We start from the raw sequence: 22,500 nt of genomic DNA on the forward strand, positions 1-22,500 counted from the left end.
ACAAATGTTTTTTTTCTTGAGACACTTATCTGGACAAGGTTTGCACAATGTACATTGTACAGACACATTCCAAGAAACAGACTTCAACCACTGACAGGAGTTATGCAATGTAGTCCGGCAAAGTCCTAGATAACTGGCAAAATAAATAAAAATAAGAGCAAATTGTATTAGTCATAGTACAAAGTAATGGAGAAATAAGTTGACTCAAGGGGATGGCGGGTGGAAAAGAGAGTCAGGTAAAATTTGACCTGAGAGGATCGACTTAAAATGGTAAGAGACGAGGGTGATTTTGGAAGAGGTCTATCGAAAGGTTGTAGTAAACAAAGTGGATTTCTTCACCTATGGTATCTGATTTAAAATTGTCATTATAGGCTCACTGTCATAGTTCTGGTTGTTAGATTACCAATTCTCCTTTTCCTTTGTTCAAGCAAAAAAGAACCTGTAAGCACGCGTGCAGTCTACCTTAACAATTCCCTACAAAGTCTTTTCTCTTCCTCTTGATTGGAGTCAGCGTTTGTCCAGAGTTTTACGCTGATCAGAGTTTTGTGAGCCTCTAAGGTGATGTGATATAATTTGCTGACATTGAATCGAGCAGACTTTGCATACAGGGTGGGTTCTTTGCAGATGCCACACAGCTGTGAGGCCCATCCCCAGAAAAGTGCAACCAGCCTACAAAATAGACCACTTGGAACATAGTTGGTGTTAAAAGTGAGGAACACCGGTAGAGGGCCGTTGTCTATGTCCTTGCTTCTTTTGTCCTTCATTGGTAGTGTCAGCATACAGGGTACAAAGTAAGGGAAGTCTCTCCCTTTACAGCCTCTAGAGTTGCAGATTAGATTGAACTTTTCCATTACTTCAAGTAAATTCTCCCTTGCTCCCTCTAATTTCAAGTTTTCAAATGCGCGATTGAGCAAGTCGTTGGAAAGAAATCCTTCATTCTCGAGGATTCGGTAATCTCTCTTGATAAAAGGTGCTGCTTTCCAAGTTGGATTCACTGTTATTATCTTAATGAGTACATTGATCAACCATTGTGGATCCAGAACTACCATACCATCTGGATTTTGAGGGAGATCATGATGGATAATTGTTCCACGAGAATGTAAAAAGTGAAGAAGTTCTTTTACGTCATCTTTGACATCAAAATGGCAAATGGCTTCAGCAACATCCTCTTCAAAACACTTTTTAGGAAGATAATGCTCCCCCTTTTCCACCATTTCAAAGACTTTTTCCTCGACACGGAGCCACTGCAAAGGAACTTCCTTCTTTACGTGTGGCATCTTTTCAGCCAGTTCCAATATTTTCTGACGCAGAGAAACTATCTCTGAGTCTTCTTGCTGATCTGGATTACCAGCTTTTGTGTTATCAATGACAAAACTGTCATGGATGTGATCTACGACTTCACGTGGAGCCATATCATAAATTTTCTCCAGCGCTGCTTCCATTACTTCGGTAGGATCACTCCCCGATTTTCTTACTTTATCAGCATACGTACCCACAAGTATCACTGGAGGAAAAGCACCTTCTGTTGTCTGTCCGAGTTTCTTTGCAGTTAACAAAGAATGTACCAAGTCCAGCCATTTCAAAATGTGATCAAGGTTAGTATCCTCTGTGTCTGGTGATGTTACTTCTACCTCTGCATGATCAAGGGGCCGTACACGACACTGTGCCGGGGCAGCCAATTCGCTTCTCAGATCCAACGCTAACACATATATGGCTTCTTGAGACATAAAAATGGGATGAATAGCATGATATACTGTTTGGCCAGCAAAATCCCAAATCACAGGCCATATGCTGTCATCTTTGTTCGGACCGTTCCTTTCAAGGCTAGACTCTACGAGAGAGGCAATGTTCCCTGGTATCTGCTCTGTGTCACCCTCAGCGGCTACAAGAAAAAATGACAACTTACAAGTTCACACTCAAACATCCTCAAACTCACAATTAATTAAATGTGCATGTATCTTCAACAAGGGAAGAATACAGTTCGATTAAATTACATTATAAAAAGAAAAAAATTAATGATAAATATCAGCAAAAGAAGTGTGACACAACTGTTTGGTGTCACCATAACACCAACATTATATGTTCATATAAAAAAAGTACTTTTCTTTGCATGTTTTACACGACAAACAATAAATGACTAAAAAATTTTAAGAATAATATGTACAGTATCTATGACTATATTGTTGTACTTTGCATGTGCGCGCGTAAGGAATGTACACCAATAGTGTGCCACTTGGGTTTGGTTTCTTTTTTACAAACCACATCTCACTGATAATATTTCCATTCTCTGTTACATTTTTGGATTAAACTTGCTGGAATCTGTGGTTGCCCATTGTTTCAGTGCTTTACTTTGCCTTTATTCAAAATGCTGTGTTTGTACCCTACATGTAATAGTCACGAAAATGATAGTTTATTCATGACTTGAAAATGAGGTTAGAGTGACATCACAGAGCTGTGATGAACTTTTTTTCGCTACTCATATGCGTTATTGACCAAGCGTGGGGACAAAATGGCTGGATACTGGCCAAGTTCTTTTTTTTTTTTTTTCCATTTTTACAGACTGTGACGAAGTCGAAATCTATAAAAATGCCAAAAAAGAACGAGGCTAATATCCAACCATCTGGACCGGACAAGCTTGGTCAATAAAAGAGTTAACTATATTGAAAAACCATTTTATGAAGAATTAAGAATGACTTTTTTTACCACGGAAGCCAGGAAAGAAAGCTTACTGTGTTTCTAACACAATAAGTTCAAGTCAGTCGTTTGTGTTTTCATTGTCTTGACTGTCTTCTGCCGCTTTTTGCGTCTCCATCGCCGACATTTTCCAAGAGTTACGAACTGTGTAGTACTTCAATTTTTTTTTCATGCACGGGATCAACAAGGGCAATCCCGAGCGGACAAGATGAGAATGGCGTCATATTCCGCTATAATCACCTTCGGCGAGGTGATTATAGCGGGAGGACATTTTCAAAATGGCCGCCTCGCGCTTTGTCGAGGTGTCTGAAGAGGAAATTAATTTACTGAAAGAAAATACCATTCCGAATAATACCAAACACGCCACAAAGTTTGGAATGACACTCTTCAAAGGTAAGGTGTGAAAAGTGTGCTAAACGTAACAAAGAAAGCATTTAAATTCCCGTGAAAATTTTGCTTATGTCGACATGCATGAATGAATCAAAACAACTACCTTAAATTTTCGCAACACTTTATTTACTTAACAGAATGGTTTCAACAACAAACCGAATTTACCACTGACTTTGAAGCAATGGAGGTCAACGAGATGAATAAATGTTTGTTAAAATTTTACGTCTCAGTCAGGAGGAAAGACGGGACTTTTTACAAGAGAAATAGTCTGTTGTCCGTGCGAGCGCCCAGTTGTTCACTGACAGCGTAACAATGACAAATAAAATTTAACATAGCCTGCAGTGTAGGCGGATTTTGGCGGGGCAAGTGGGTATTCTAATCGGTTGTTCAGGCCACCATCTTGATTTAAAAAAATATTGGAGAGTTGGAGCGAGGTAAAAAGTTTACCAAGCTAGTGGGAGGGAGAGAGAAAAATTGGGGAAGGGGGAGGGGGAGGAGAAAGAAAAATCCGCCTGCCCGCACTGATTGTTCATTTAAGAAACTCCGTTCGCCCACGAACGTAGTCTCTGATTGGTACGGCAGGGTGCATTCAGATTGATACTTGCCAATCAATGCTAGCATTGCTTCAGGTCCTTCCTGCCGTGCTTCTCTGTGATGTGATCAAGAAAATGGCGGACTAGCTAACTTTCGATGCTGCACTCGAAGAATCTCTTTCATTTCTCTCCGAGCTGGGTATGTCGCGTCAATTACGCCACGAACAAAAAGAAGCAATCTCAACGCTTCTGCATGGGAGCGATTTATTGGCAGTTCTTCCGACAGGCTTTGGAAAAAGCCTCGTCTTTCAGTTGTTGATTCGTGTCCAAGAAATACAGTTGTCGAAAGCAGCGTGCGTGATTATTGTCTGTCCACTGAAAAGCATCGTTCAAGACCAGTTAATTGAAACTTCTTCAATGGGATTAACGACGACATCACTTGCAAGTGCAAGAATAGGAGATGTAGAAAATGGAAAATACCAGCTGATCTTTGCGTTATAGTATTCACGACGGTATATCTAGTAATTTTTTTGTAGTGAAATCGAAAATATAATCAATCAAAGACTTACTTGTATAAGGGTAGTTTGGTAGTCTCTAGTCTTGCAATAACTGCTTGCACACAGACCACGTTGTATACGGCCACATTCGTTTTCGTCCTTTCTTTTTGCAACAGCTTTCTCAGGGCGGCATAACCCTTAGTCGAGAAGAAATCGTACCATTCGAGACTTTGCTCGTTCACATCAAGTTGCGTTTCGGGGCCCTGTTTCCTTTCCACTTTTTGGCAAGCTTGAGAGCACCGCGATTCTCTTCAATAATGCCTTTCCATATTTTAACTCTACCTTCCAACTGCTCATTCATTTTATTTTGAAGGCGAATAATACAGTCTGGAGACATACGATTCAGACGAATCAGATCGTCACGTTTCACACCCCTGAGAAACAGTATCGTAGAAATTCTGTAATGGATTGATGAAGCTTTCGTGTTTCTGACGCGAGCGATCGTTGCTGTTGCTAAAGCAAGAGAATCTACATCTCGACCGCCTTCCTGTATGTCTTCCCGAGAGAGACCACAAACCCCAAGCACACAATCATACCAAACAGGTAAACCTCCTCCATAAACAGTTTGTTTGAAAAGCCAGCCAGTTCGTCTGGATTTCTGAGTTCGAGCATGCTTTCCGATTTCAGGTATTCGTCGAACTCCTTCGATACAGCTTTGCTGATTCCCTGCTTCACTTCGGCAGCAATTTCTTCGTGTTTCAGAACAACATTCGACGCCTAACGCCACTTTTCGCAAGTGATATTTCTCACTAATGCTTCAGATTCTTCATCACGTGGAATTCTCGCAATTGCCTGTCCAGAAGGGATCCGGTGAACTACTTTCACCTGAAGTCCCGTTTGGGGCAAATCGTCCACGTTTAGTTTTCTTAACATTTCGTCCTCCGCTGCAGATGCACACGCAGAAAGCATATTTTCCGTTCCAAACGTGAGACATTTCCTCGACGTGTTTACTTCTCTCAGTGGTGTCTTGGCTGCTGATGAATTAACACGAACCACCTTCGATTTCCTCTACGATGAACTTGCTTTCTCCGGAGTATCGAGATCGCGTTTACCACTGCTTTTACTGGGAGTGCCTGCTGTTTAGGAAGCTCCAGCTTTCACGAACCGGTACAATTGGCCCAGGTTTCGAATTTTGCGACCACAAAGGTTGCACACTCGATCTGAAAATACTTGCGAATCTTGTATCAACTCCAATCCTACTTGCCTACAAATATTAACAAGAACGACGCTAAAACAATCTTTATGTTTTGAAGGCTTGAAAAGATTTTCCGACAACGAATGACTTTGTTTACCAGCGACATTTCCAAATTTAACTTTAAAAGAAATGTTGCAAAGCCTGCAGTTGTCATTAGGACTTTTTTCCCACATCTCAACATCGTAGCTCTGAAAGTTTACCGAGTTGGTAACAAGTGTATTCTATTTGTTTTTGTCGGAAGTGGATTTTATCTTCCGGTAAGGAATTACTTCATTTCCAATGGCCGACGATTCACTTCCGGAAAAGCGAGCAAGCGATACTAATTAGGGGCGTTTTTGAATTTTACAGCCTCTCCGGGCAGGCGATTTTCCTTCCCCGTCCCCCCACCCACTCCGACATTCTCGCATTCTCGCCCCAATTCTCCCAGTCTGCAGCGAATCCAACTTGGCGGCTAAACACTCGAAAGATGAAAACCACCAAAACTGCCTGCACTGCAGGCTAAATTTAACATTCCTTTGCTCATTTCTATAATCACCTGAGTAATTACACTAAAAAAATTACTCGCCTCAGGCTCGTGAATATTTGTAAATATTCACTTCGCCTTCGGCAAATAATTGTTAAATATAGGTAGGTGGGGGGGGGGGGGGCAATATCAACTGAGGATACCTCTATCAATCAAATAAATATCATGCTAATTATAAAAGGTATGTGCAGATATAGCGCTGCGACTGGCCAGTAAAACGGAAGGCTAGAGGTTGTGATATCAAGTCTTACAGTTCAAAACAATGCTTTTTTTTTAATTACAGGATATGTTTCTGAGTCGGAAAAATCATCGATTTCGAACTTAAAATATGCTAGCCTTTGTGGGACCCTAAGTGATCACTAGTGTCAGAAAACATTGCGTAGGATAAACGATGACGACTTTCCCTTACAATCAAATTGAGAAGGAAGAACCTTGAAGTCTTTAACATACAATCGCAGCTTATATGCGACTTGTGTGTGTCCTGGTTTTACGCTCACGTCAATCACTGAAAGGACCTTGCTTTTATTGAATAGTATTGAACTAGTTTAACAGTGAGAACTTCAAGGTAAAAATCATACGCTGCCAACCGTGTAGAAAAGATCCGCACGAATAAGAAACGTTGTCTCTGAAATAAATCACTTCGTAAATAGACCTTTTTGGATTTGGGCGCACGCGACTGCCTACGCTTTATAGACTGGTCAGCAGATTTACAAAGAGTTCACAAGAATCGAAGAATTAAGGAAGGAGGGATGGAAGGAATGTTTTATCCATATCTACATCTCGGTTTAATGACTCCCTCATTATCCTAGTTAAAAAGGGAAAATTGTTAAATATCCCAAACATGATTCGTTGCTACTGACCGCTGATACTTATGTCAAATGTGGAAAACTCGTACAGTTGTTGGAATAAAGAGGAAATTTTTCTTTAGCCCTTATCCATTTTAGAGTCATCTTACTTTGAATGGGTGCAGTCCTCCTGGAATTCCCTGAGGAGGTAACTTCACTTAGTATTTGTTCTTGTTTCTGTTCACGTCTGCCATCTTTATTGCCTGGAAACAATCATTAACAAAATAAGTATTTTACCCGACAGATTGTTCCTTAGCAGTTTATTTTTATTTTATTCTATTTTTATTATCTGATTTCAAAACTGATGAAATTTAGTTTGCTGCCACACTGTAGACGATGCAGCAACATCTCATGATTAGCTGGCCATATTCTTGCATTTCATCGGCTCATAAAGGCACACTCGACACCAGTCCTGCTCCATGCAATAAAGACTTGGTCCAAATCTTATTTGTATTCTTCCTTAAAAGATGGCCCTCTAGAAGGGAATGTACCGAAACATTTGGCTCTCGGCAATGACCTCGAGCTAAATAGTTTCCCATCCGGCCCGTCCAATCATACCATAAGTACACAATATTGGACGAAAACTATCTTAGTGTTCTACTGTCTACTTACTTTCAGTCTCAGCTTCTTGTGTGAGCTCATCACCCCTTATTTCTTCTGTTCCCGACTCCTTTGTCTTTTTCCCTTTTGTGCTTTCACCTGTTACTGATTCTTCAGTGAACTGCAGTGCTGGGTCTGATTTTTCTGGTGAGCTGCTTACCTGTAGTAACTCCTTCGTAACCACTTCGGCACACTTGTGATCAAATGCACTTGTAAAGTCAAGAGAGGCTGGATTTTTCCATGCTTGCAAACTTGCATTCTTGATAGCTGGCATCATTTTCACTCCATCAGTGCTAGGTTCATCTGGATTGAATCGTTCACCTCTGAGATGTTTTCCAAGACTTGTTTTACCAACACGGTCCTGACCAATCAATAATATCTTTGTTCGTTTGTCAAATGTCCTCTCACTTTGTAATGCTCTTTGGTAAGCTTTAAGTGCCAAAGGTCCTCTAGCCAGTACAAAGGAGGGGATCACATCTGTAAACACAACAAAGTATGACGTCGCAACTCTGTTTACATACTCTCATCTCTCACCAATGACCAAAGAGAGCGCATGTACTATCTACATTATTTTATATATGTATTCCTCAGCGATTTCAGTTTTCTTTTATCTTTTTATCAGACCTCACCTTTGCCTTCCAAACACCTCCCCTAGAAGAAAAATATTTCTCTCTCATGTCCCTTTTTGTTTTTAAGGGAAAAAATCGTCCACTACATTTCATTTACATTTTTTAATCAAAGACATCATGATTGAGCCAATATAACTGGTAACATATAGAGGGGAAGAGCCTTTCATGGGGACACCAATTTCTACAAAAGTAGCAAACAGTTTCTCTTTTGCGTGACCCTTGCGGCAGCGGAGTTTTTTTTCGTCATGCGCAAGCACGCTCGATCATGACGTGATGCGCAGCCCACATGCACAAACATCATCCTTGAATGGTAGCAGGACAAACCTCTTAATTAACTAGTGGCACTACACTCCTTGCATAAACATTTGGCACACAACTTTTTAACCACGTCTTTCCTGAGCACAATGAGCAAGTTACTTTCAATTTCCAAGATTAAGATTTCCCCACACCTCCTTCACCCCCTGTACAAATTTGAATTCAATACACTGATTGACATCTTTAACAGTTGTTTAGCTAAGACCCCCATTATCATTTAGGAGTGGGAAGGGGGGCAGAGAAATGCATGGAATTGCTAGTTGCTTATGAAAATGTACTCCTAAGGCTACCACAAACAACTCGTTAAAGCTAAATAATATCCTCAGACTGGCTAATCGTAATCCTTTCATGACACAGCTTACCTTCATCCTCTATATCTGCTTGTCGTGCCCCTAAAGAGGCTAAATTGTCCCTTAATTTTCTGACATTTGCTCTCAGCTGTTCAAACATACTTCTGATATTTTCTAGGGGAGAAAGATTTTACAAAAAAACCTGTTTGAGATTATAATTAAGAGACTGGAAACTTGGCCGGCGGAATCTCTAGAATGATGTGCCCCTTGTTTTAGAGTGACTCTTAAAAATCCGATTTTACTTTCTATCAATGGCTGATTTTTTTTTTTTTTTTTCATCTAGTCATGCCGTCGATGTATGATTTCGATGCTTTTCACCAGAATTGCATGCATAAATAAGTTTTTTTTTTCTTACCAAAGTTCAAACAATAGTAGATTACTTTCGTTTTTCATGCACATTTGAAGCAACATGTTCAAGAATTACTACTACTTTGTCATGGAGTCTGGTGTTTTTCATATATTGTGGATGATAACTCACGTTCATGTAGTAAAAGAATAAAAACCTATTTCGTCAATAACTGACCTTGACTCTTTCTGTCTCCTTGTTGAAACACCAATGGCTCCAAGTTGCCACTAAGGTTTTGAACCTGACTTCTTATTTGATGTAGAACACTTGTGATTTTGTCTGCACATCATATAAGAAACATGTTAAACCGATAACATCTTTTCTCAGTATGCTTTTCCAGATTTCATGGTAAAAAAAAATTTGCGCGGAGGTAATGTCGACCTCAGTTAAAGGGAAACGCTCAACCAAATGCCTTGCGGGCAAAGTAGCCATTCTCAACATTATTCGACTAAATCTTTGCAACTTTGATCGAGGGCCAGCTCTTTGTACCCTCATTAAGTTGCTTGTAGTGCCTGTCGTCTATATTCTACGTTTTTTGGTCGTCTTCGTTCTGTGTTCATGATAATGAAGCCATCGAAAGAGAGGTCTCCTTGTTTGGAAGGAAAGCTGCCAGAGAATGAGAAAAGTTATTTAAAGACACCTTTAGGATTTAGTAACAAAACAGGCAACCAATTCGCTGAGGCCATGCTACACAGCACTTCCGAGGAAAGTCAACCAGAAAGCTCCTTTCAGTACCTACAACCTCGGACAAAACCTATTGAGACACATTACAAAAAATACCTTTTTTGCACTCACCCTGAGAAAAATGCTTACCGTCGCAAATGCAAAGATTGTTTCCCCCCTCTCCAATTGCAATGTTGTTTGCGTTAACACAAGAAATGCATGCTTGAGCTCTTGAGGGGGGTAAGTTTGTTCCTTTTGGAAACGATTGTTGCATGACGGGAAATTAAAAATTGCATTGAAATGTCTCAACAGTTTTGTCTGGGGTTGGAGGTTACCGTTAGACAAGGAAACGTTTACGATCCATCGCGAGCCTAGTCCTACGTAAGTTTTTGAGTGACCTTTCTCTTCCAGAAAAATTTAAATCAGAAATATATTTTCTCAAATTTCATCCGGGTATCCTCTATTCCTTGAAGGCCCATTTTCAACCGAGATGCCTTGCGCGCCCGGATCATTTTTCAAATATGAAAAATACGCTATTTTCCTCGTAGTTGCGGAATCGCTTTGATATCTTCTTCCACCTTACTAATTAGGGCTTTCAAAGTTCCATCTTGAATCATGTGCGAACAACAACCTATCGTAGTATCCATATCAGTAAATAGTTTTTAATTCTTACATGTGTGACGGTGAAAAACGTCATTTGAAAAGTTGATGCCGCCGAAGAAGCGGTCTAGAGGAAGGCCGAGTCTGCCCGGCTCGGCAAAGGTTATTCGACTTCGAGAGTCTGTGTATGATTTATGGAGGGCAAGGAAAACAACCATGGGTTTCCGTAACACTACAGACAGTGCTTTTGCAGAAATGTTATTGCTTTGTCCCTACGATAGAACTAGAGACTCCGGGGAGATTTTTTCGAGGTGAGAATAATTATGACTGATTTTTACTTGAGATCCTGAGATATGTATGTAAACGATCAATTTGTACAAGTTATTATTCTATAATTGAAATGCATAAAGTAATTCCGTTTTGGCCAATATTGGTTATTTGTTTATATTTTATTTAGTGTTGAAGCCGAACAATTTCCTTCAACATCAAGTAAGCTTTGTAGAAGTTTTATACACAGACTCGATTTATGATTTTTCAGTCTCAAATATTTAGCTGCAAATTTGTTTAGTGTGTTCTTCACCAAATCTTTGTTTTTCTTTTTAATAGTGTTTGTGAATGACTATCAGAGTTCGCCATTTAACAATAGCGCGATTCCAAAACAAAAACAAACGACTGCAAAGGATCTCGGATGAAAATGGGCCTTTAAGCTCATTTTGAAACTAGCCACATTTTTATTATAGGTGGAGCGTGACGAATTTGTTCTTAGGAGGCATAGTGCTTTTCCATTTACGAATCCTTTCTCGGAGCCTGGTGGATGTCAAAAACACAATTCATGTATTGGAAGGTCTCTGTCTCTTTTTAATGTGTTTGCATGTCGAGGGTCCACTCCCTGTTAAACCTCTCACCCTTGTACAATTTTGTGTTCAAGAATATCATTTCCGAGGCTGAGATTTCAGCCGCGCAAGTTTGAATGTTTGCCTGTCTTACAAATTCTTCTATTTTGTATTTTGTTGTGCTCACGAGACAGAAGAAGTCGTCATAGTACGCCTCCTAAACTGGCAATTTAGTCGTGATCTGGTTGATAGCAACTTTTCCTATTTATTTCTCCCTTAAAAAAGGCTACGGCCTTTGCTGTTCTGTAGTTTTGCAAGAAACAGTATTGTGTTCCTGGATAATAGCAACAACGATGCACGCAAAGCACATTGGTTGAACATGGCTTTTTCAGATTTTGGCAGAAATGTTTACAATTTAGTAGCTCAGTAGCGGTACTGACAACTTTAGTAGCATAAAGTGACTACCTATACAACTGTAAGAATATTACCCTTATACTTGGATAGGATACTATTCCATCGTAGGTCACCCCTGCAAAATCTCCCGGCAGTTTTCCCTATCAGTTTAATGTTCTCATTTCAAATCTCTGGCTAGAAAGATCATGGCATAGACCACTTTCATAAATGGCTGCTGGATTAATATTCTTTTGTTTAAATTTAAATTAGCCCTACTGGCCTCGTTCTCCAGTACAAAATTCAAAAGAATACATTATCTCAAGCGAGGCCAGAAGGGCTAATTTAAATTTGAACAAAAGAATATTTATAAAGCAGCCATTTATGAAGGTGGTCTATGCGTTGACTGAGATGTCTTATGAACAACTGCACCTGTAGCCACTACCACAATAATTTATTGAGAATTCGCGCACACGATGAATGCAACAGAGACCGAAAAACTCAAACCGTTGATCCAACCAGGCCTTATAATCTAAATGTCTTGCATAATATTAACATGATTTGCCTTGCAATTTGTTTCTTTGTTACATTAATCTACGTATACACGTACCTTGAGTATCTCGCATCCTTTCTTTCATTTTGACTTTAATGAGTGGGTCCATACACTCATTCTTAAGCTTACTGATACCAGATTCATAACTTGCTCCTCCCAGACCTATTATAGCATCACTGATATCCTGCCAGTAGATGTTAAATGTTGCATCATCCACAGAGGCTTGGCTGGCACGGCCATACACAACATTACGGTAGTACTTTAGCCTGGCTATGTTGGCTTCTTTGCTAACATCTGTGGCAAGTGGGAGACTGTCCCATCCAGTCGCGGGAGGAGTCAACCCACAGATATTCCTCAATAGAATCAATAGTAAGAAAAAATCAAAGTTTGCTGATGAAACAGATGATGGAACAGTTGGATACAACTTTCCCCATTGTATAGGATTCAGGACTCTCGTCCGTAGAGTCAGCAGTGTTGCACGCATTGGGTGACGCGTCAAAATTGATTGAAGTCCTACTGGAGGGTGTATGGCATCAAAACTGTCTCTCAAGACCTGGGACCCAAAATCCACCAGAAGACGACACAGTCGAGCATAGTTGGTTGTCCCCTTTGTAGAAGGAAATGATGGTGCTGCTGATGCATACAACATACAACATTATTAAATTTCTATTTCATGCTTCTTCTCATTCCATGGTACAAAAATTGTCTGAAAGTAATGTCCGAACTCAATTAATCCTTTCACTCCCAAGATCTGATCGTTAATTCTCCTCTCTGCTACACTATCTCTTTTGTAAATCAGTTTTGAGAATTTGGTGGTAAATCACGACAACCCACCCATTAATTGTCGCACAACTCTATTTCCTACTTTTACGTCATGTGGTACAAATCAACTGACAGTTATTACGCATAACCTCTATTTACACTGATACTTGTCCTTCGACTATTTCCATCAAAAGGAAAGAAAGCAAGCGCAAAAATGGCAAGCACATGAGTTTTACTTCGTCATTTTTATTACTTAGGAAGAGAAATCGACTCGTTTTGTAGAGTCCACTAATAGTGACATAAAAAACCTGATCTCAAACACTGCTCTGGTAAGTACAAAAAAGTCAATACGAAAATTAATGCGCCGGTTATAAAATAAATAAAGCCCCTTCTTGCTTGCTGGTATGTCAGCTGATAACGCCCTTGGCTAAGAGATTTCTCTTGAAAATTTCACACTTGCCCTCGAAGTTCGCTACCTGAGCAAATATTCATTTACAGATCAATAACTTCTCGGAGTTACATGGTTAGGATTAATTTCAAAATGTTCAAATTCTGGCAGCTAAGCAGTGGCAAGTTACAATCTTTGCATTAACAATTGCCCACAATGAGCCCCCTACTTCACACCCCTTTTACAATGTTGAACTCAATACACTGATCAAGATCTTTCAATTGTTTGGCTCAGGACAAATCCTTTATCTAGGAGTGGGGGGGAGGGGGAGAGGGGGGAGGGGAGAAGGGGCAGAAAAATAAATGGTATTACTAGTTACTACCAATGGCCACCAAAAACAACTTGCTTAAGCCAAATATTATCCTCAAACAGACTGGCTTATCGTAATACTTTTTTTTTGATACAGCTTACCTTCATCCTTTGTATCTCCTTGTTCTGTCTTCAAAGAGGCTAAATATTCACTTAATTCTCCAATTTTAGCTCTCAGCTGTTCAAAGCGACTCCTGATGTTTTCTAGGAGAGACGGATTTTGCAAGAAAACATGGTTTGTTTACAATCTGACAAAGGATCTTGGTGTTAAATGAAATAGGACAAACCCTTCCATTAAAAAGCTTGAAACAGCCTGTGGAATCACCTTGCATGATTTGCCCTTAGATTTTTACTTTCTATCCATGTCAGATCTTTTGTTTCAATTAGTCATGCCATCAATGTGGGATTTTGGAGCTTTTCGTTACAAATACATTTACATTTTTTGATACCAGAGTTCAAGCGCATGTAACAACACATAATTATTATTTTCCTATTTTCATACATAATTAAAGTAACAGATTCAGACATTGTTACTACCTTACCATTTAATAAGATTTTTTACATTAATTTTGAATGGTTACTTTCATTTATTTCTTGAACCAGTGAAATATCTTTTTCTTTTAACACTGACCTCGACTCTTTGTTTCTCCATGTTGTAACATTAAGGTTTCCAACTCATCACTAAGTTTTTCAACCTGACTTTTCATCTGATGAATTTCATCTGAGACTCTGTCTGCATAACATAATATAACATGGTATACTTACAAAACATTTTTCATTAAGCTTACTTATTCCATGATGAAAATTTTTTCTGGATATGTCTGTCCCCAGCTAAGATTTTGTCCAAAGTGCACATAGTACTGTTTATTAGCTCAGTGCTGGTACAAGAACCCTTCGGTAACATTTCATACCCACTCCTTTATGCTTGTCCTTGTTTTGCACCTAGAGCAAGTTATTTTGGAATTTCCAAAATTACATTCCCCCATTCTACCCTGATTAAGATTGTTCAAAATTGTTAGATTCAGGACACCCAACTTTGTCAGGGGGGAGGGGGGGAAGCAAAGAACAGATTGCCAAGATTGAAGTTGCTCATGCCAAATTGTCCCAAATCTTAATCTCCACCAAACTGTAACATATTTTTGGTTTGGCTTTTCCAACCAATAAAAAGTAGTTTTCTTCAAGAACTGAGCAAGACCATAAGACTTTGTTTCTTACTGTGTGGCTATCAGTGCATCCAGTTTGTCACCAATGGCTTCAACCTTACTTTTCATTAAATCAACATTGTGATTTTGTCTCCAAGTCAAGATATTTTTTTTTTCAGAAGTTATGTAGTTTAGTATAGTCCAAATGCTGGCGAAACAATTGCATTTTTCCTAAGGATAAATAAGACCAATGCAAAGTCTTTGCACAATACTAGCTCTCTTAGCTCCCAGACCTTGTCTCCACTTCAGCAGAATGAAGTGACTACCTGTAAACAATTGAAGGAATATTACCCTTATTCATAAGTAGAGATATATCCCCCTTGCAGCAGGGGTTTTATATTCTAATTTCATATCTCTGGCTAAAAAGACCATGGCAGCTGTAAACTAAAGTATATTAAGGACACATACACTAATGCTGCCATTTCTTGAGAATTTGTGCCACGGTAGATGCAATGGATGTGAAAAAACACAATACGGTGATCCAAACCATGCCTTCTACTCTAGGTATCCTAATTTGCCCTGCAATTTGTTTCTTTCTGATATATCATTGAATGTACCTTGAATATCTTGCATCATTTCTTTCATTTCGACTTCAATGAGTGAGTCCATACACTCATTCTTAAGCTTATCAATTGCAGATTTATAAGTTACTCCTCCCAGACCTATTATAGTATCACTGATATCCCGCCAGTAGCTGTTAAATGTTGCATCACTCATAGAGGCTTGGTTGGCAAAGCCATACACAACATTACGGTAGTACTTTAGCCTGACTATGTTGGCTTCCTTGCTAACATCTGCAGTGGGTGGAAGACTGTCCCATCCAGTTTTGGGAGAAAATAGCCCACAGATATTCCTCAATAGTATGAACATTAACGTAATATCAAAGTTTGCTGATGAAACAGATGATGGAACAATTGGATACAACTTTCCCCATTGTATAGGATTCAGGACTCTCTTACTCCTTAGAGCCCGTAGCGCTGAAAGTTCTGGGTGACGGCTCAAAACTAAGTGAAGTCCTTCTGGTGGGTGTATGGCATCAAAAGTGTCTCTCAAGACCTGGGATCCAACACCCACCAGAAGGCGACACAGTCGAGCATAATTGGTTGTCTCCTTGTTAGAAGGAAATGATGGTGCAACTGATGATGTCATTGGCTGCAAAAAAAAAGTGAATTCACCCACACAGTCTGAGATTTAAAGGTCAACATTTTCTGTCAAAAACCTATGATTTAAAACAGTGGCTAGTCTATGTGGATTTGTACATTCTACTAGACCACTTTACTTTCACTCTATTACACCCTTCAAGCAATTGTTTTTATTTCCATGTTTTAAATTTTTTTAATGACAATCTATTTGAATAAGTAGCAGACCTGTCATCCAAACATGGTCAATTGTTAATTGTCTCCACATGTGGCCAGGAGGAGAGGATGCCAGCAGAGGAACAATCCCTGGCCCCCTCCCCTCAGAGTTATCTATTTATCTTTAGTTACAGGAATTTGACTCAACATGCACTTCAAATAATACTGTACTATTCAAAAAACTTATTTAAAATGAAATTTCCAAACCAATAAGTTAGCCAGCAACACAAGACAAGATCTGGTACAGAATCTGTGGATAAGTGACCAACCTCCCTGAAGAAAACAAAGGAAAATCAATTCTTCAAAGGGCATGAAAGAAAAACTTGATTGAAATATTGGCATTATCTGAACCCTTTCACTACCAAGATCTCTTTTAATAATTCTTCTTACTGTCTGTTATACAATTATTATGAAGTTAGTTCAGTGAATGTGGCATTGGATAAACTAATTATCTCCTAAATGATCTTTTTCTTGATTATCATTACTTTTTCACTTGATACTGTGTTGATATCAAGAGGAGAAATTGGGTCGCGGTCACTCATGGGACTTGAAGGGTTAGATCAATTGAAAAGTGGTTATACTCGAGACAAAAAAAAAGGAGAAAATTTCAAAGCAGCAGTATCTATAAGACATCATTCTATCCATTTTGATACAGTCAATAAAAAGTGTGACAATAACATTTAACTGTAGAGTTGTCACAAATGTAAATTTTTGTACATAATTCACTAGCCTGGCAACAAAATAGTCCAAGTGACTCTGTTTGACTTGTTTAGACTGATAAATTATTTTGTCACCTCTCCCTCACAATACCACCTTTGATGAAGGAAAAAGTGACAGTGATTGGCAAAGAGAAAAATAGATGCTCAAAGCCAAACCCTGATTGGATAAATTGATTAAAACAATTTTTTTCTCATCAGTCAATCAGTGTGAATAAACAAGGTTCCTTAAAAAACAAATTACAAATTATTCAAAACAGATCCTCAATTGTGCATTTATTCTCAATTTTTGATCACTCGGAAAAAAAAAATCCAAGGAGACTTTCATTTACATTTTCACACCAAATGTTGTACAGCTATTTCTTCAGTAAAACAGGTCTCTGTCATCTGAGTAACTCAAAGATTTTATACTATCATGTGGATAGTTGTTTGTTAGAACTACAACACATAAAAATTCGTCAAGTACCTGAACTTCAAAGTGGCCTTGGTCCCTTACATCGTAAAAGGTTTGAACAGTGGTTGCTTAAAGAGAGAATTATTTTGAAAAACATTACTTCATTAAGAAAAAAATGTTATATAATCACAAAATAGAGCCATGTCCAAAACGTAGGCAGGACAATAATTTTTCAACTTACTATCCAAGTGGTTAGTGACAACTTAAATATTGCAACAATTTCAGTTTGTTTAATAGCCAAACTAGCAGGTGGAAATGAAAACCATTAGCCAAAACTGAATTTCTACCAGTCTGGCTAGTTGGCTACCATTAGTGTCGAGCCCTGATAGGAGGCACTTTTCTTGGGGATAATCTCTCGTGTGTCCCCTTAAAAACACTGTCATGTATTTTGTATTCAACTAAAATATTAAATATTGTATTTCTACAAAGGTCAGTCTGATCAGAATTTAGAGCTGGGAAATGTTTTCTTCTGAAGAGGAAGAGGTTTCCATACGAATAAACATTTGCATCCTTTTCATTGGTTAAGTAAATCCTAATGCACCAAGGAAACACTATGTAGTTTAAAGGGAAATTTTTTTAACAAATAGATTCCATTTAGCCATGCATCTGTTCAGAAATAGATCACAGATGATGTCAAAATGTGCTAAGAACAAAAATGTGGTACCTGAGGTGTAGCCAAGTGTAGCAACAAGAGCGCTCTAATCTTCTAAAAAGGTAGATGAGATAAAGATACACTCAGCTTGCTCCACAGTAAAGCAACTCGTGCCTCGCCACCTAGATTATCCGGCTCTATGTATGATTTCATTTTTAAAAATTTAGCTTCTGAACATGAAATGTAGCAGAGCAAATTCTAAACGATGGAAATCAAAAGTTGTTCGTTGCCTAAATGCAGTGCAACCCATTTTCATCTTTAATTTTAAAGTTTCAGTGTTACTTTAAACTTCAACCAGTTGTATTGAGGTTCTATGGACCATTGTGAACGCGAAAAAAAGAATACAGGACAACTGTTAACCATCCACCAAACAAGCCGGCTCGATTACAGTTGTAGCTCGTTTGCTCTTTTGTTACATCTACCATTGCCAAGCCAAACGAGCCAGACGAGCCACTTAATACGTAGATCAAAGACGTAACGCCCATGGAGATTATTCCTCGTTCTTCCATCTGCTGCCCGGAGCTAAACGAGCCACTAAAATATAGATTCATCTACATACGCTGCTTCAAAAGTGGCACTGTATTGTGTAATTGCTCCATTATAATAAAATTAAGTGGTTTTCTCTCAGTATCGTTTTCCAACGAAAATTACATATTCGCATTACATACATTTTTGTGAATGTAACACCACTGAGCCGAGTTCGAGAATTATTCTCCTTACCTCCGAGTTAAAGTTTCCCTTTCGACTGGAATCACTGAGACAATGTTTTAGCAGAATCGAAACTGCAGTGAGGGGGTAAATTCCTGTAAATATTTCACAGTTTATAAAAACTTCAGCCAACTTGCAGGCGCTAGTTTGTGTTTTCAAGCGTGAGAGTCAGTGTGGAAAATATTCGGTCGCCATATTGGACGGGTGAAAGATCTGGGACGAGTGACAAGGCGACGGGGAGGGGGAAAGGGGAGAAAAAAAAAACCAATAGCCTGCTTCAGTAGGCGGTAGTTTGTGTTTTAAAGCTCTAGAAACCAGACTCATAAGTTACTTGTAGCGTCTCAAATATGGTAAGTTAAACGAATTAAAACATGTTGACAGGAAGAAGATTATGATCAGTTTGCGAACAGTAAAACCAGAGTGATGTTCGCCGAGTGATTTTCGTTAAGTGATTTTCGCCAAATCGTGTGTATTTTGCTTATGACTTACATCACCGAGTAAAGGCTAAGAAGTAGAAGTATATTGCAACATTAAAATCGCGTACTATACTATTATGTTAGCTTTCATCTGATTTAGGTTTTACAAGAGACGGCTACACATAACGTTTAATTCACGATTACATGAAAGTGGGGACAAAAGGTAAGTGGCGGACATCGAAATGGAAAGGTTAATTTCTTTTTCACAAACATAAATATGTCATCCCTCAAATGATATCCTACCTAATTTTTTGTCTTAACTTTTTTGAAAATTTTTCTTTAACTAAGATATCAAGTCAATGAGGAAAGGCAGGGGATACCGATGTCACCGATGGGTCAAACTTAATCTGGACAGGGTTTATGTCGGGAGGATCATGGTGCCAGTTCTCCGTAACGCGTCCTCTCCTGCATGGAATGGTCGAACTCAGACGACACAATTTAGAGTGCGATGTGGCAACTGTAAGGCTATTTTTCAGCCCTTAGTCCTGATGTAATTTAATTAAGTTATAACTTATATTGACTATGATAAGTTGTTGTCGTGATATTCAACATAAATATAGTTATATTGCCAAAAGATTTAGAAACTGATCAGCTCCAGGAACTGATACTTCTTAACACAAAAAACACAAAAAAGCACTATCAAGTAAATTTATCCAGTATATACGCAAACCCCCAGAAATTTGAAACATCGCCAGGTATTTGTTGGCATCAGCAACCCTTACCTTAGATCACTATTTTATGTCGGCATTGATTTAGTACTTCCTTATGTATCGACGTTTTTGTTCAAGCCTTCGTTAAAGTTGGCATATCTGTCTTTATAAAACTGGCGGTCATAGGGTCCTCAAAACATGGCAGTTTACTAAAGTATTTTTTTTTTAACCTATTTACCTCACAGTCTTTAACTTCCCCAAGCTGAATTTCGATCTGTAATCTTCTCCCCTACGATCCATAAAACCAGCAGTAACAATGATCGGTTGCCAATGACCGAGATTATCCATGATCGCTGATAGATTAGAAGGACAAATTGCACAAATGAGTAAGATGATGTAATTTGAAGTAACATGTCTTAAGTAAAGGGTAAACAATGTAGCCAATGTAATCTCTTGCATAACTTGCACTTATTTTAAAAAGATATACATCGGCGAAACAGGCAAAAGACTAGGTGACTGATTCCGAGAACACCTTCGAGACGTGGAAAGGAATGACAAGGACACATCGAAACCAGTAGCTAAACATTTTAATTTACCTAATCATTCTAAGCAACATATGGCAATCTGCGGTCTTTCCTTACACTTAGGTAGCACTGAAAGCCGTAAAAATCTTGAACAAAAGCTCATCTTTCAAACCGGCAGTCTAAATCCCACAGGGATCAACGAACGCTTTTCATTCCACTAATTTATTCTTGTTTTTCTCGTTGCCACGTTCCCACCAATAACGTAGCTCAATTTTCTGCCTTTAAAAGCTCACACAACCCACAATTCCTCTATTCGCTCCGACGAAGGGCTAACGCTCGAATCGTCAGCTTTTCTAATCGTTACGGTGGCCAATTTACCATTTCAACTTTGGTGATATATCCACATTATTAAAATTATAATAGTGCTCAATTTGACATGAAAAAAAAAAACTTTAAAAATCGGTCCTCAAAGGACTTTCGTATCCTTACGATTTGATGTCCGTTGGTTTTAAATTTCATTCCTAGTTTGTAGAGTGGCATTAAACAGAATGGTCACTGATTTGATTTCATAAAAAGCTATATACGCTTCCAGTATCCTTAGCGGTCTTGACTATGAAAAGTACCAAGGAGTGCTGGTATCGTAATAATAATAATAATAATAATAAAATAATAATAATAATAACAATCTTTATTTAGCAATAATTTCCATAAAATCCTCTACAATACAAAATATTAACAGCGTAAAAAACGATCCAAAATAACTCACTTTCGGCTCACATCTACTCCTTTTTTTTGTCAAAGCGTCTGGAAAACTATAAATAACGGAGTCAAATCTGAACAGATTCAAAGTCTAATAATCTGATAAGTAAAATCATATCTAAAACTATACAGAAAAGAGAAAGGTGAATGGCAAATCTAGAACCCTATATACAAGGCTGCTAAAAATCATTAAACAATGTCAATGGCTCCCTCGGCAGCTGCGATTTCAACGTCACAATTATTATAGTCATACGCAGCGTGTCGCTTCACCCGCGATCCTCGAAGGCAAACTAAGGCCTACCGAAGGAGGGCAAAGGATGTCTTTGCTCGGATCCAGGAAACTGTTTGCGAGTATCGTTCCCCTTTCTTGGCGGCTATAAGCTCGGCCAATCGGCTGTGGTATCTTATGCATTCCATCCGCATCCCTCCCGAGTAGTTGTAAATACAAGCGGCGTAAACGAGCCATGCTCAACATCCAACACTCTCCTTGAGTAAAGCCGCTTCTTGTCGTTTTCATGGATGCGATAAATCTGCTGCGGTTCCTGGTCCTTGTAAGACTCGGCATTAGGGTGACAAACCCTCACATCGAAGAATGCCGAGCTCTGGGGATCCCAGAAACCACGCGCCCGAACGTCCAATCTTGCGTCTTGTGCTCTATTAGACCCTCAGCTGAGTTGTTCTTCAGTGATGTCTTGGAGAACTGGCTCGACCACGATATCGGTTCACACTATACTCAAAAGGTCGGCCTCGGGTCTCTCAACTCATTATGCCGGTGGATAACAAAGCCCCCTCGTTTGCAAATCATTGCGTGGTCTACTGTGAAGTTTTCCTCACACGCACACACTGATGGAATGTCATCGAACGGCCAATCATAGCGTAATTTAACAGCATCGCGATACTCTCTCTTGCTTAGGTTGAAACCATGTTCTTGAAGGGGAAGAACTGTGAGCCATACAGAGGAGCCTTTTTCTTGCGCTAGTTCTAGAGCTCGCTTGGTCTTCCGTGAAACAATTTGTTTTAGATTATCTGCAACCTCTGAAAGTTCTTCAGCCTTTCCATGTTTGACAGTCTGACGCCCTGACGCGATGAGGGACTCGTTGGGCAGTTGATGAGTTTAAGCCATGATATGTTCGACAAGAGAAGATGTCACCTGAATAGATGAGGCATGTTCGCGTGCCGCCTCGTGACATGGGTTGCTCAAGCTCAGGCCGCCTAGGCGCACGGGTAGTGCTAGAACGTCTCTATCCAGTTTGCTACACTTGCGCCCTACGATTGCTGGTATAAGGACCTGGGAGATAACCTCTTCAAGTGGCTCTAGAAGATCTTGGACATCAGGGAGAGTTCTTAGGAAGTACGTCCAACGATGCTTCAAACCAAACGTGTATGCGGCATAGCTGGCCTGCGGTTGAATCTGTGCAAATTCAGCCAGCTGAACAACTTCATTGACACAGCTAGTTACTTTCTCGTTG

The 22,500-nt window shown here is 39.2% G+C and overlaps 1 protein-coding gene and 1 pseudogene across 7 annotated transcripts in view; both read right to left on the reverse strand.

Moving 5' to 3' along the window:
* LOC111319920 (uncharacterized) overlaps positions 1-18,823 on the reverse strand; it is a 29,586-nt gene extending 10,763 nt beyond the window's left edge. For 3 of the 7 annotated variants that reach the window (XM_088749895.1, XM_088749890.1, XM_088749897.1), the window contains exons 1-15: positions 18,635-18,823; positions 17,927-17,968; positions 17,275-17,330; positions 16,300-16,365; positions 15,295-15,889; positions 14,962-15,003; positions 14,167-14,268; positions 13,638-13,739; positions 12,074-12,649; positions 9,155-9,256; positions 8,644-8,745; positions 7,350-7,814; positions 6,848-6,940; positions 463-1,882; positions 1-133 (exon numbers count right to left, since the gene is read on the reverse strand). The exon at positions 1-133 is cut by the window's left edge and continues 138 nt beyond it. In XM_088749895.1, coding sequence (XP_088606021.1) covers positions 1-133; positions 463-1,882; positions 6,848-6,940; positions 7,350-7,814; positions 8,644-8,745; positions 9,155-9,256; positions 12,074-12,649; positions 13,638-13,739; positions 14,167-14,268; positions 14,962-15,003; positions 15,295-15,886 — 3,729 coding nt within the window. In that variant the 5' untranslated portion in view covers positions 15,887-15,889; positions 16,300-16,365; positions 17,275-17,330; positions 17,927-17,968; positions 18,635-18,823. The remainder of the gene's footprint in view (positions 134-462; positions 1,883-6,847; positions 6,941-7,349; positions 7,815-8,643; positions 8,746-9,154; positions 9,257-12,073; positions 12,650-13,637; positions 13,740-14,166; positions 14,269-14,961; positions 15,004-15,294; positions 15,890-16,299; positions 16,366-17,274; positions 17,331-17,926; positions 17,969-18,634) is intronic. The other 4 variants (XM_088749893.1, XM_088749891.1, XM_088749896.1 and 1 more) reach the window with 4 other exon arrangements.
* A 2,122-nt stretch (positions 18,824-20,945) lies between these two features.
* LOC148738111 (uncharacterized) overlaps positions 20,946-22,500 on the reverse strand; it is a 1,888-nt pseudogene continuing 333 nt past the window's right edge.

Source organism: Stylophora pistillata, chromosome 2 (genome assembly GCF_964205215.1).
Source record: "Stylophora pistillata chromosome 2, jaStyPist1.2, whole genome shotgun sequence".
Classification (NCBI taxonomy): Eukaryota; Metazoa; Cnidaria; class Anthozoa; order Scleractinia; family Pocilloporidae; genus Stylophora; species Stylophora pistillata.